Raw genomic sequence first — 14,457 nt, forward strand, 5'->3', positions numbered from 1 at the left:
TCGGGGGAAGAGTGGAAGAGACACGAACTGCAAACAACTGTCCCCTTTCTGTACAGACTTCGCAATATGTGTTTGTTCTTGGTGTTTTTGTTGCTGTAAGTGAACCATCTCACAGCCTGTTTAAATTTAGCGATGGAAAGCCGCTCGTGTTAATTTGAAGTTGATGTGTGTGTGTGGCTGTATGGAGAGGGGGATAGAGCAGGTATAGCGACAATCTCCTACCCACTAAATACACCTTGTGAAAACCCGAGAAAAAAAGAGGTCAATTAACGTGCAGAATATATATATATTATGCCGCCTGCCCGCTGAGTTAGAGTTCCCACGGTAGACTCACGAGATACTAAGGTAAACGCACGGGCCACTACGTTCTTAAAACGAGTTTAAATGTTTCAATTCTTAACCACAAGAGTAAATTTGACTCGTGGCAAACTTTAAACATGTTTGATTTTTTTCAAGAGTTGGCAAGTTTCACGGGTACCTGCTGTTAGCGCCACGAGTCCCTAAGTTGCGTCCACGAGTTCCGACGTTACAGCTACGTTAATCGTACGTTATTATCACGAGTTTTAACTCGGGGTACCTCGTGTGTCAACTCTCACCGTGAGACAGGGGTTTAAGGGCCCAGCTCTCTACCTTTCTTGAATCAGGGTAGATTTTAATTGATGGGTGTAACCGCAATTGGACTCTGTAGTCCAGTATCAGCTGTTGTGGGATTTAAAATTAAATATTTAAACCGAGAAAATAATGGAAGAAGGATTTAGTGCATGGCAACAGTGGATTTTTCACGTTTTCACTTACTTCTTCACTTTTCTCAGTAGAGGTCATTTACTTATCCAATCCCTGACTTTTATCCTTGTCTACAGGTCTTGACCCGAAATGTCACCTATTTTACTTCGGAGTCACGTGAGTGACTACGTGAAGAAGACACCGTCCAGGCGCACACGCGTCATATCGTCAGCGCATAGCGGTAGTGACCGTGTTGGGAGGAACAGAGCCCCTCCAAGCGGTGAGTGCAAAAAGCCTGAAGGTAAATGGTTTCACTTTCGCTTTCAGGTCGCTTTCGTCCGGGAGACTTGTGCTGTGTGCCAGACAAGTTTAGAATGGAGAAAGTGCGAAAAGGTAAGGGGAGGCGTACCGCAGGTAAACTGCGAGTAGCGGGCGTACGATTCAGGAGTCGGTGGTAGTAAAACCAGCGACTGCAGAAACGGTAACTCAAAGTACCATTACAGCGCCTTTAGGGTGCAAGGCCAAGAAAAAATCAGTTCGGCCAGTAGACTCTGAGGAGTCAGACCCGGAGTTTACCCCGCCTCAGGAAGACATTATGTCTACTCAAGTCGCTAACCTAGAATTCCTCATGGGGAAAATGATTTATCAGGACCCACTCCAGGAAGAGTATAGTCCGCGTGGCCTACGGGAGAGCCAGCACAGGGAGTGCCTAGAAGAGGTCCGGCTCAGCGTTGGCCTACAGGAGAGCCAGCCATGTCTCAAGAAAGACAATTTATGGGTTGGCCTACAGGAAAGCCAGCGCCAGCAGTGTCTGAGGAAAGACAATTTATGCGTTGGCCTACAGAAGAGCCAGCGCTAGCAGCACCTAAAAAGGGGCTGCCTATGCGTGGGCCTACGGGAGAGCCCGTGAGGGGAGCACCTGCAAAAGGGTTTACTATGCGTAGGCCTACGGGAGAGCCAGCGCTGGAAACACCTGAAGCAGTGATACCAGATTGCCCCCCACTATGAGGAGGAATATATTCCGGGGCAGCAAGATTCAGATAATGAATCATATGAGGACCAAAGCCCAATAACAGAGCCCAGAATACCAGGCCTGGCCCAAAATGTTTCCGTTCCCAGACTGAAAGGAGAACTTTTGGGAGAAGAAACAGCAATGACAATAAATTACTTGCTTCTCCCATCAGCTCGAGGAACTGAATATGGACGAGACTGTCAAAAAATATGAAACCCCACAGAATTGCGCACTGCTAGCAGTCCCAGCAATAAATAATGTAATATGGGGCTATTTGGGCATGGCAGTACGCGCACAAGAAATGAAATTACAGCGGGTGTTGAAGTTGCTGGGGTCAAGCATTACGGCTTTTGCCAGAGGCCTGGATGAAGAACACGTATCTGTGTCACAACAGGATGCCTTAGTACTCATGTGTAATGCGCACTTTGAAATAAACTGTATTCGTAAAAGTGCTATAAGGCCTAACATACATCCTAAGTTTGCGGGGCTCTGTAAACCAACTAATATTCAATTGCCTAATCTGATTTTTGAAGAAAATCTAGCCAAAGGGTGAAAGACCTGAATGAAGAAGCAAAAGCCATGGGGATGATAAAACCACCGGTACTTGGCAGATCTGTTCAAAGGCAATTTCCCAACCGAAGGACGGTGACTGGGGCCGGTGAAGGAACAAGTCGGCCATTCCTATATACGCGTTATTGGCGCAGTGCTACTGGGGCACGTGGAGGTTACAGTGTTCCCACTAAGAGCAGGGGACAACGTTGGTCACCAGCAAACCCTGAGGTAGATGGGTCTGGTCCTGGAAGAGACATATTAAATGTTTCACATTTGCAAATTGGGGGAAGGTTACAATTCTTCCTAAAAGAATGGCAAAAAATATCATTTGATGCATTTATACTGTGCAGTATTATGGGGTTCAGAATTGAATTCTACCCATATTTGGATCATCCCACTCAACATGTTTCAAGTCGGACACGTATTTTCTCAAAAGAAGAGAATATGGACATTCAGGCAGAACTTGAAATATTGTGTGGGAAAGGGGTCATTGAGAAGTCAGTTCACCAACACCACCAATTTGTGTCAAGCATTTTTCCTAGAGCAAAAAAGGATAGTGGCTGTAGAATTATTCTCGATCTGACAAGTCTTAACCCTTTTGTACAGTATAAATATTTTAAAATGGAGACATTTGTCAATGCTATACAGCTAATTTCAAGAAAATGCTATATGGCCAGCATAGATCTGCATATTACTCTGTGGCTGTGCATGGTAATGATCGAAGATACTTAAAGTTTAACTGGATGAACCAATGATGGCAGTTTAAAGCATTGCCTAATGATTTAACCTCAGCCCCTAGACTATTTACAAAACTGTTAAAACCAATCTTAGCACTGCTAAGAGCTCAGGGCCATTTGGTAATGGCCTATTTGGATGATATTTTAATTGTGGGGGACACTCGGGCTACAACATAAGCATCAGTGTCAATAGTCAAGCTCACATAGAAACATAGAAACATAGAAATTAGGTGCAGGAGTAGGCCATTTGGCCCTTCGAGCCTGCACCGCCATTCAATATGATCATGGCTGATCATCCAACTCAGTATCCCGTACCTGCCTTCTCTCCATACCCTCTGATCCCCTTAGCCACAAGGGCCACATCTAACTCCCTCTTAAATATAGCCAATGAACTGGCCTCGACTACCCTTTGTGGCAGGGAGTTACAGAGCTTCACCACTCTCTGTGTGAAAAAAGTTCTTCTCATCTCGGTTTTTAAAGGATTTCCCCCTTATCCTTAAGTTGTGACCCCTTGTCCTGGACTTCCCCAACATCGGGAGCAATCTTCCTGCATCTAGCCTGTGCAACCCCTTAAGAATTTTGTAAGTTTCTATAAGATCCCCTCTCAATCTCCTAAATTCTAGAGAGTATAAACCAAGTCTATCCAGTCTTTCTTCATAAGACAGTCCTGACATCCCAGGAATCAGTCTGGTGAACCTTCTCTGCACTCCCTCTATGGCAATAATGTCCTTCCTCAGATTTGGAGACCAAAACTGTACGCAATACTCCAGGTGTGGTCTCACCAAGACCCTGTACAACTGCAGTAGAACCTCCCTGCTCCTATACTCAAATCCTTTTGCTATGAAAGCTAACATACCATTCGCTTTCTTCACTGCCTGCTGCACCTGCATGCCCACTTTCAATGACTGGTGTACCATGACACCCAGGTCTCGCTGCATCTCCCCTTTTCCAAGTCGGCCACCATTTAGATAATAGTCTGCTTTCCTGTTTTTGCCACCAAAATGGATAACCTCACATTTATCCACATTATACTGCATCTGCCAAACATTTGCCCACTCACCCAGCCTATCCAAGTCACCTTGCAGTCTCCTAGCATCCTCCTCACAGCTAACACTGCCCCCCAGCTTAGTGTCATCCGCAAACTTGGAGATATTGCCTTCAATTCCCTCATCCAGATCATTAATATATATTGTAAATAGCTGGGGTCCCAGCACTGAGCCTTGCGGTACCCCACTAGTCACTGCCTGCCATTGTGAAAAGGACCCATTTACTCCTACTCTTTGCTTCCTGTTTGCCAGCCAGTTCTCTATCCACATCAATACTGAACCCCCAATGCCGTGTGCTTTAAGTTTGTAAACTAATCTCTTATGTGGGACCTTGTCGAAAGCCTTCTGGAAGTCCAGATACACCACATCCACTGGTTCTCCCCTATCCACGCTACTAGTTACATCCTCGAAAAATTCTATAAGATTCGTCAGGCATGATTTACCTATTGTAAATCCATGCTGACTTTGTCCAATGATTTCACCACTTTCCAAATGTGCTGCTATCTCATCTTTAATAACTGACTCTAGCAGTTTCCCCACTACCGATGTTAGACTAACTGGTCTGTAATTCCCCGTTTTCTCTCTCCCTCCCTTCTTAAAAAGTGGGGTTACGTTTGCTACCCGCCAATCCTCAGGAACTACTCCAGAATCTAAAGAGTTTTGAAAGATTATTACTAATGCATCCACTATTTCTGGAGCTACTTCAAAGTACTCTGGGATGCAGCCTAACTGGCCCTGGGGATTTATCGGCCTTTAATCCATTTAATTTACCCAACACCACTTCCCGGCTAACCTGGATTTCACTCAATTCCTCCAACTCCTTTGACCCGCGGTCCCCTGCTATTTCCGGCAGATTATTTATGTCTTCCTTAGTGAAGACGGAACCAAAGTAGTTATTCAATTGGTCCGCCATATCCTTGTTCCCCATGATCAACTCACCTGTTTCTGACTGCAAGGGACCTCACATTTGAGAGGCTGGGATTTGTGATGCATCCAGATAAATCCAAATTGTCACCAAGCACAGTAATTGATTACTTGGGTTTCACTATTAATTCAGAACACATGATAGTGACTCTGCCCAAAGATAAAAGGCTGCAGTTACTTGAGGGTTGTATCAAGCTCATTACACAGCATCAACCATCAATTAGACAGGTGGCAAGCTTGCTTGGCAAACTAATCGCTTCATTTCCAGCTGTGTAGTTTGGTCCACTGCATTATCAGCAATTGCAGCGAGCAAAGGTACAAGCATTGAGAGACATTGAGGGCATTTTGACAGGCCCATGGAATTACCAGTTACAGCTATTACTGAAATACAATGGTGGATCAGGAGTGTCTCAAATGCTTCCAGAGAAATTCTGGTTGAAACACCTACCATTATTCTGCAGACTGATGTAAGTGCTCTAGGTTGGGGCGCTACTGATACTATTTCCAGCTGTGGAGGTAGATGGAATGTGGAAGAAGTGCCTTTGCTCCAAGCACATGGGATCAATTACCTAGAGCTTTTAGGTACATTTTATGGGCTTAAAGCTTATTGCTCTAATGTGCAAAACTTGCATGTGCATGTATAGATTGACAACACTACGGCAGTAGCATATGTTAATCACATGGGTGGAATCAAGTCAAAATCCTGTGATAGATTGGCAAACGTTATCTGGAACTGGTGTATTAGCAGAAACATTTGGCTTTCGGCAATCTACCTACCAGGTAGATTCAACATAATAGCAGACACCAGGTCACATAAATTTAATGACAATACAGAATGGATGTTGAATCGTGACAAGTTTAATAAAATTGTTGCACAATTTGGGGTGCCAGAAATTGACTTGTTTGCATCTAGACTTAACCACCAATTACCTAAATATGTTTCATGGGAACCAGATCCTGGTGCTGTAGCGATGGATGCATTCTCGCTATATTGGGGTGGAATGTTTTTGTATGCATTTCCTCCATTTTGTCTCATTAGTAGGTCTACAAAAGATCAAACAGGACTCCGCTTCAGGAGTGTTGGTGGTACCAGACTGGCCTACACAACCATGGTACCCACTGGTGTTAAAATGATCACAAAGCCTCTTATGATTATTCCTAAACAAGAAAACCTACTTGTGCACCCTGTAACTGGTGATTCGCATCCTTTACATGATCGTATTGGTTTGTTGATTTGCAGGTTCTAAGGAGGCCATATCTCGGAAGAGGATTATCAGATCGTACTGTGGATGTTATTGCAGCAGCCTGGAAGAATAGTAACCAAAAGCAGTACATTTCTTACATAAGAAAATGGGAGGTGTTTTGCTTAAGGCAGAATATTTCATACTACACTGCAAACATCCCTGATGTGTTAGAGTTTCTGTCAACTCTCTATTTTGATTTTAAATTAAGTTATAGTGCGATCAATACTACAAGAAGTGCTCTCTCAGCATATTTATGGAGGGAGTCAGAACAATATCTTGTAGGATCACACCCTTTGGTCTATAGGTTTATGAAGGGAATTTTCAATTCCAAGCCTCCTAGACCCAGGTATACAGAAATCTGGAATGTGAGGGATGTGCTGATGTTACTTCGTCAATTTCAGCTCTGTCTTTGGCCAAAGTTACCATGAAGTTAGTTATGCTCATGGCACTAGTTTCAGCACAGAGAGTGCAGACATTGCAGAAATTACGAATAGATAGGATGGTAATAGCAGCAGATGCCATTACATTCTATGTCTATGATTTACTAAAACAGAGCAGACCTGGAGTCACGGGATGGAAGTTGTTTTTTTCAGCATATCCTATGGAGCCAAGACTATGTGTAGTGCCACATTTACGATGTTACATTGAAGCCACCACAACCTTAAGAGGTGCAGAATCAGCATTCTTTATCAGCCATAAAAAAACACATAAGAAAGTGTCAGTACAGACTATGTCAAGGTGGCTGAAGCAGGTGCTGGTTGATGCAGGGATTGATACTGACAAAATTAAATCTCATTCCACCAGGGCGGCATCAACATCGGCGGCCAGGGATTTGGATGACCCAATAGACCATATCCTCGCGGCCGCAGGATGGGCAAGTGAACGGATAGAAACATAGAAACATAGAAATTAGGTGCAGGAGTAGACCATTCGGCCCTTTGAGCCTGCACTGCCATTCAATATGATCATTGCTGATCATCCAACTCAGTATCCCGTACCTGCCTTCTCTCCATACCCTCTGATTCCCTTAGCCACAAGGGCCACATCTAACTCCCTCTTAAATATAGCCAATGAACTGGCCTCAACTACCCTCTGTGGCAGAGAGTTCCAGAGATTCACCACTCTCTGTGTGAAAAAAGTTTTTCTCATCTCGGTTTTAAAGGATTTCCCCCTTATCCTTAAGCTATGACCCCTTGTCCTGGACTTCCCCAACATCGGGAACAATCTTCCTGCATCTAGCCTGTCCAACCCCTTAAGAATTTTGTAAGTTTCTATAAGATCCCCTCTCAATCTCCTAAATTCTAGAGAGTATAAACCAAGTCTATCCAGTCTTTCTTCATAAGACAGTTCTGACATCCCAGGAATCAGTCTGGTGAACCTTCTCTGCACTCCCTCTATGGCAATAATGTCCTTCCTCAGATTTGGAGACCAAAACTGTACGCAATACTCCAGGTGTGGTCTCACCAAGACCCTGTACAACTGCAGTAGAACCTCCCTGCTCCTATACTCAAATCCTTTTGCTATGAAAGCTAACATACCATTCGCTTTCTTCACTGCCTGCTGCACCTGCATGCCTACTTTCAATGACTGGTGTACCATGACACCCAGGTCTCGCTGCATCTCCCCTTTTCCTAATCGGCCACCATTTAAATAATAGTCCGCTTTCCTGTTTTTGCCACCAAAATGGATAACCTCACATTTATCCACATTATACTGCATCTGCCAAACATTTGCCCACTCACCCAGCCTATCCAAGTCACCTTGCAGTCTCCTAGCATCCTCCTCACAGCTAACACTGCCCCCCAGCTTAGTGTCATCCGCAAACTTGGAGATATTGCCTTCAATTCCCTAATCCAGATCATTAATATATATTGTAAATAGCTGGGGTCCCAGCACTGAGCCTTGCGGTACCCCACTAGTCAATGCCCGCCATTGTGAAAAGGACCCGTTTACTCCTACTCTTTGCTTCCTGTTTGCCAGCCAGTTCTCTATCCACATCAATACTGAACCCCCAATGCCATGTGCTTTAAGTTTGTATACTAATCTCTTATGTGGGACCTTGTCGAAAGCCTTCTGGAAGTCCAGATACACCACATCCATTGGTTCTCCCCTATCCACGCTACTAGTTACATCCTCGAAAAATTCTATAAGATTCGTCAGACATGATTTACCTTTCGTAAATCCATGTTGACTTTGTCCAATGATTTCACCACTTTCCAAATGTGCTGCTATCCCATCTTTAATAACTGACTCTAGCAGTTTCCCCACTACCGATGTTAGACTAACTGGTCTGTAATTCCCCGTTTTCTCTCTCCCTCCCTTCTTAAAAAGTGGGCTACCCGCCAATCCTCAGGAACTACTACAGAATCTAAAGAGTTTTGAAAGATTATTACTAATGCATCCACTATTTCTGGAGCTACTTCCTTAAGTACTCTGGGATGCAGCCTATCTGGCCCTGGGGATTTATCGGCCTTTAATCCATTCAATTTACCCAACACCACTTCCCGACTAACCTGGATTTCACTCAATTCCTCCAACTCCTTTGACCCGCGGTCCCCTGCTATTTCCGGCAGATTATTTATGTCTTCCTTAGTGAAGACGGAACCAAAGTAGTTATTCAATTGGTCCGCCATATCCTTGTTCCCCATGATCAACTCACCTGTTTCTGACTGCAAGGGACCTACATTTGTTTTAACTAATCTCTTTCTTTTCACATATCTATAAAAACTTTTGCAGTCAGTTTTTATGTTCCCTGCCAGTTTTCTTTCATAATCTATTTTTCCTTTCCTAATTAAGCCCTTTGTCCTCCTCCGCTGGTCTCTGAATTTCTCCCAGTCCTCTGGTATGCTGCTTTTTCTGGCTAATTTGTACGCATCATCCTTCGCTTTGATACTATCCTGATTTCCCTTGTTATCCACGGATGCACTACCTTCCCTGATTTATTCTTTTGCCAAACTGGGATGAACAATTTTTGTAGTTCATCCATGCAGTCTTTAAATGTCTTCCATTGCATATCCACCGTCAACCCTTTTAGAATTAATTGAGTCAATCTTGGCCAATTCATGTCTCATACCCTCAAAGTTACCTTTCTTTAAATTCAGAACCATTGTTTCTGAATTAACAATGTCACTCTCCATCCTAATGAAGAACTCAACCATATTATGGTCACTCTTGCCCAAGGGGGCACGTACAACAAGACTGCTAACTAACCCTCCTCATTACTCAATACCCAGTCTAAAATAGCCTGCTCTCTCGTTGGTTCCTCTACATGTTGATTTAGATAACTATCCCGCATACATTCCAAGAAATCCTCTTCCTCAGCACCCCTGCCAATTTGATTCACCCAATCTATATGTAGATTGAAGTCACCCATTATAACTGTTTTGCCTTTGTCGCACGCATTTCTAATTTCCTGTTTGATACCATCTCCAACTTCACTACTACTGTTAGGTGGCCTGTACACAACACCCACCAGCGTTTTCTGCCCCTTAGTGTTTCGCAGCTCTACCCATACTGATTCCACATCCTCCAAACTAATGTCCTTCCTTTCCATTGCGTTAATCTCCTCTCTAACCAGCAACGCTACCCCACCTCCTTTTCCTTTCTCTCTATCCCTCCTGAATATTGAATATCCCTGGATGTTCAGCTCCCAGCCTTGGTCACCCTGGAGCCATGTCTCCGTGATCCCAACTATATCATAACCATTAATGGCTATCTGCACGTTCAACTCATCCACCTTATTACGAATACTCCTTGCATTGAGACACAAAGCCTTCAGGCTTGTTTTTACAACGCTCTTACCCCTTATACAATTATGTTGAAAAGTGGCCCTTTTTGATTTTTGCCCTGGTCTTGTCTGCCTGCCACTTTTACTTTTCACCTTGCTACCTATTGCTTCTACCCTCATTTTACACCCCCCTGCCTCTCTGCTCTTGTACCCATCCCCCTGCCACATTAGTTTAAATCCTCCCCGACAGCACTAGCAAACACTCCCCCAAGGACATTGGTTCCATTCCAGCCCAGGTGCAGACCGTCCTGTTTGTACTGGTCCCACCTCCCCCAGAACTGGTTCCAATGCCCTAAAAATTTGAATCCCTCCCCCTTGCACCATTTTTCAAGCCACGTATTCATCTGCAACATCCTCCTATTTCTACTCTGACTGGCCCTTGGTACTGGTAGTAATCCAGAGATCATTACCTTTGAGGTCCTACTTTTAAGTTTATCTCCTAGCTCCCTAAATTCATCTTGTAGGACCTCATCCCTTTTTTTACCTGGGGTTGATGTTTCACAAGTATTACCATAAGGAGATTGCAGAACCTGGGGTATTTGGTGGTGCTGTTTTGGATTCAGTGTTAAGTTCCCCTCTGGGATAGAGGGGTAACATTTTGTTATAATAAATAAACCATTAACTGATTGCATCAATGTTATGGTTATATATTGTTGATTGTTTCACTCATTCAGTCAATCAATGCAGTGAGACGCCTGGATTTGAATCTACGGCATGAAATCACAGAGCTTTGAAATCTTCACGTAGTCACTCACGTGACTCCGAAGTAAAATAGTAAGATTAAACGAGAACTTACCAGTTTGAAGTTTGATCTTTATATTATGAGGAGTTACGATGAGGGACTACGTGCCGTCCGCTCCCACCCTCATAAAGGTCAGATGGAAGTTCTGTTTTCTCACTTATCTTATTATTATGCTTCGGTAATTATTATCTGTGATTTAACACCGCTGCTTTGAAGATTGACGCCTGTGCGCCTGGACGGGGTCTTCTTCACGTAGTCCCTCATCGTAACTCCTCATAAAATAAAGATCAAACTTCGAACTGGTAAGTTCTCATTTAATCTTACTATTCCTTCTCTCCAGAGATGCTGCCTCACCTGCTGAGTTTCTCCAGCATTTTTGTCTACCACAACAGATAATCCTCTGACATTTTCGCCACCTCCAATGGGATCCCACCACTGGCCACATCTTCCCATCTCCTCCCCTTTCGGCTTTCCGCAGAGACCGCTCCCTCATTACTCCCTGGTCAATTTGTCCCTTCCCACCCAAACCACCCCCTCTTCTAGCACTTCCCCTTGCAACCGCAGGAAATGCTACACTTGTTGCTTTACCTCCTCCCTTGACTCCATCCAAGGACCCAAGCAGTCTTTCCAGGTGGGGCAGAGGTTCACCTGCACCTCCTCCAACCTCATCTATTGCATGCGCTGCTCCAGGTGTTAGCTGCTCTACGTCGGTGAGACCAAGCGTAGGCTTGAGGATCGCTTTGCCCAACCCCTCCGCTTGGTTCGCACTAACCAACCTGATCTCCCGTCGCCTATTTCCTTTGCTCCATGGATGCAACCTCACCCGCTGAGTTTCTCCAGCATTTTTGTCTACCTTAGATTTAGTTGCGTCTGGTTGTGTAACTATGGTAGAGTGAAGACTATTCCATGCTTTAATTGTGCAGGGGAACGCCATGGAGCAGCCAGCATTTCTGGATAGAAGAAATTGGGTGACGTTTCGGGTAGAGACCCTTCTTTAGACTCCCTCTGGTTTTAGTGTTTTTAGTTTAATTTAAAGATACAGCGTGGAAACAGGCCCTTCGGCCCACCGAGTCCACGCCGACCACCGATCACCCGTACACTAGTTCTATCCCACACATTAGTGATGTAAGTCAAGAGTCATGAATATTTTATTCTCTCACGTCCCAGTTAGAACAATGAAATCCTTACTTGCAGCAGCACAACAGAATATGTAAATGTAGTACTCTGTAAACAATGTTATAAACGAGATATAAAACAGTGTATATTTATATATGAATAACTATATAAATATATGTGTGTGTGTGTGTAATATATATACCCACACACACAATTTCCCTCCTGGGATTAATAAAGTTCTATCATATAGTATCATGTGTGTGTGTAGGAAGGAACTGCAGATGCTGGTTTAAACCGAAGTTAGACACAAAAAGCTGGAGTAACTCAACAGGTCAGACAGAATCTCTGGACAAAAGGAAAATATTACGTTTTGGGTGAGTCTGAAAAAGGTTCCTGCACACCTTTGGAATGTGGAAGGAAACACGAGCACCCGGAGAAAACCCATGCGATCAAAGGGAAAAGGAGCAAATTCCATACAATTCCGGGTCTCTGGCACTTTTAGGCAGCAACTTTATGGCCAATGTATTGCCCCATAATCTTGAACTGAATTAACACATACAGTAGCTGTAAAGGGGGACATAGCGTGACAGAGATTTAGGACTGACAATGGATAGTTTAATATTTTTAGTAACCAAAGGTAGCAACGTATATTTTTTTTTGTGTTGGAAAACAAAATATAGTGGCACAGCTGGTAGACTTGCTGCCTCACACGCCAGAGATCTGTGTTCGATCCTGTCCTCGGGCACTGTCTGTGTTGAATTTGCACATTCTCCCTGCAAGCGTGTGGGTTTTCTCCCACATCTCAAAGATGCATTGGTTTTGTAGGTTAACTTGTCTCTGTAAAATTGCCCCTAATGTGTAGGGAGTGGGTGAGGAAAGTGGGATAACAGAACTTGTGTGAATGGGTGGTAAACAAAAAAGCTGGAGAAATCAGCGGGTGAGGCAGCATCTATGGAGCGAAGGAATAGGCGATGTTTCGGGTCGAGACCCTCCTTAAGACTGATGTCTTAAGGAGGGGAGGGGGGGGTGGGCGGGAAAAAGAAAGGAAGAGGCGGAGCCAGTAGGATGTGGGAGAGCTGGGAATGGGAGGGGAAGGTGGGAGAAAGCAAGGACTACCTGAAATTGGAGAAGCCAATGTTCATACCGCTGGGGTGTAAACTACCAAAGCGAAATATGAGGTGCTGTTCCTCTAATTTGAGGTGGGCCTCACTCTGGCCATGGAGGAGGCCCAGGACAGAAAGGTCGGATTCGAAATGGGAGGGGGAGTTGAAGTGCTGAACCACTGGGAGATTAGGTTGGTTATTGTGAGCTGAGTGGAGGTGTTGTGCGAAGCGATCGCCAAGCCTGCGCTTAGTCTCACCGAGGTTGATCATATGCTGAATAATCCAACCACATTTTTGTTAGGAAGTGGAAAGAAATAATAGAAATTGCATTCATTGCAGCGTGTAAAAAGAGTTGAGATACTGTATTGTAATTTTGCAGCATGTCATTGTGGTATATATCATGCCTTGATTGGTGAATATGTTTAGTTTGTGACTTTATTTGAAGCAGAAATAATATCTGAATGCTTCATTGAGCATAATACCGACTTCGTCCGAGCACATTATTGCACGCGTCATGCAAGCCGTCTTAAATGACCACCTAAACTGTCATTTGGCAACCTAAAAAGCTGCCTAGGTTGCCCGGCTGGTATCAGAGAAAAAAAGTTAAGTGAGAGCCCTGCTGTGGAAATTACACGGTATATCCCCGTTTCCCAAGTCACATTAATTCCACCCCCCCACCTAACCCAAGAATTGGATCACAATGCAAAAAACTGCTGGGCAACACAATTGAATTTCTTTCTATGTATAAAATTAATTACATCCAGCAGGACTGAAATAATAACTGTAAACTATGTGAAAAACCTCCTTATACAAGTTCGAATCAATCTTACCTCCAGCAACCTCTTTTCCCAGTGGTTCAGTTCTGTACCAATTCCACCTTGATTTTCAAGTTCCATCCCTTCAAGGACTTGGCAGTTAAAGTGTTGCTGGGCTTCCTTCTGCTCAATGTGTAATCAATTTTAATTATTAAAATTAAATGGGGCTCCGTGTCAAAATATTTTTGCAACATATTATAAATAAGAGGAAAAGTTGAAAAATATATCTTGCATATAGTGCTAGATAATATCAGTGCTTCGGGAGATAAAGTCACCCTGCAAGTACTTCATTCACCTATATATTTATGCTATCATTTGACTCAGTTCGTTCATTTAAATCAGTTTGTATAGTTGTGTATAACTGAGGGAAAAGCACTGAATCCTGAGCAAATCCATTGCTACAGATTATTAATTTGAACAAATCTGTTTATTTCTATTATTTGTCCCTTACTAATCCTTTCGGCTTCCCAACGGGCCGCGCGGCCAGAAGGCTTCCCGACAGAGCCGCGGCTGCGGACTGGGAACGAGGCCTTTATCGAGGTGCCGCGGTCTCGATGCCTCCCGGATCACCGCGTAGAAGCCCGGGTCGGGGCCGCGGCCTGGTGGGTAGAAGCCTGGGACGGGCGAAGTGGCCGACGGAGCCCAGGTCGGCACCA

General features: G+C 44.1%; 1 protein-coding gene across 2 annotated transcripts in view; it reads right to left on the reverse strand.

The window, feature by feature from the left end:
* Positions 1-14,457, reverse strand: part of lmln (leishmanolysin like peptidase) — a 62,322-nt gene that overhangs the window by 19,763 nt on the left and 28,102 nt on the right. For both annotated transcript variants that reach the window (XM_033024591.1, XM_033024592.1), the window contains one exon: positions 13,817-13,924. In XM_033024591.1, the coding sequence (XP_032880482.1) occupies positions 13,817-13,924 (108 nt within the window). The remainder of the gene's footprint in view (positions 1-13,816; positions 13,925-14,457) is intronic.

Source organism: Amblyraja radiata, chromosome 7, assembly GCF_010909765.2.
Source record: "Amblyraja radiata isolate CabotCenter1 chromosome 7, sAmbRad1.1.pri, whole genome shotgun sequence".
Lineage (NCBI taxonomy): Eukaryota > Metazoa > Chordata > Chondrichthyes > Rajiformes > Rajidae > Amblyraja > Amblyraja radiata.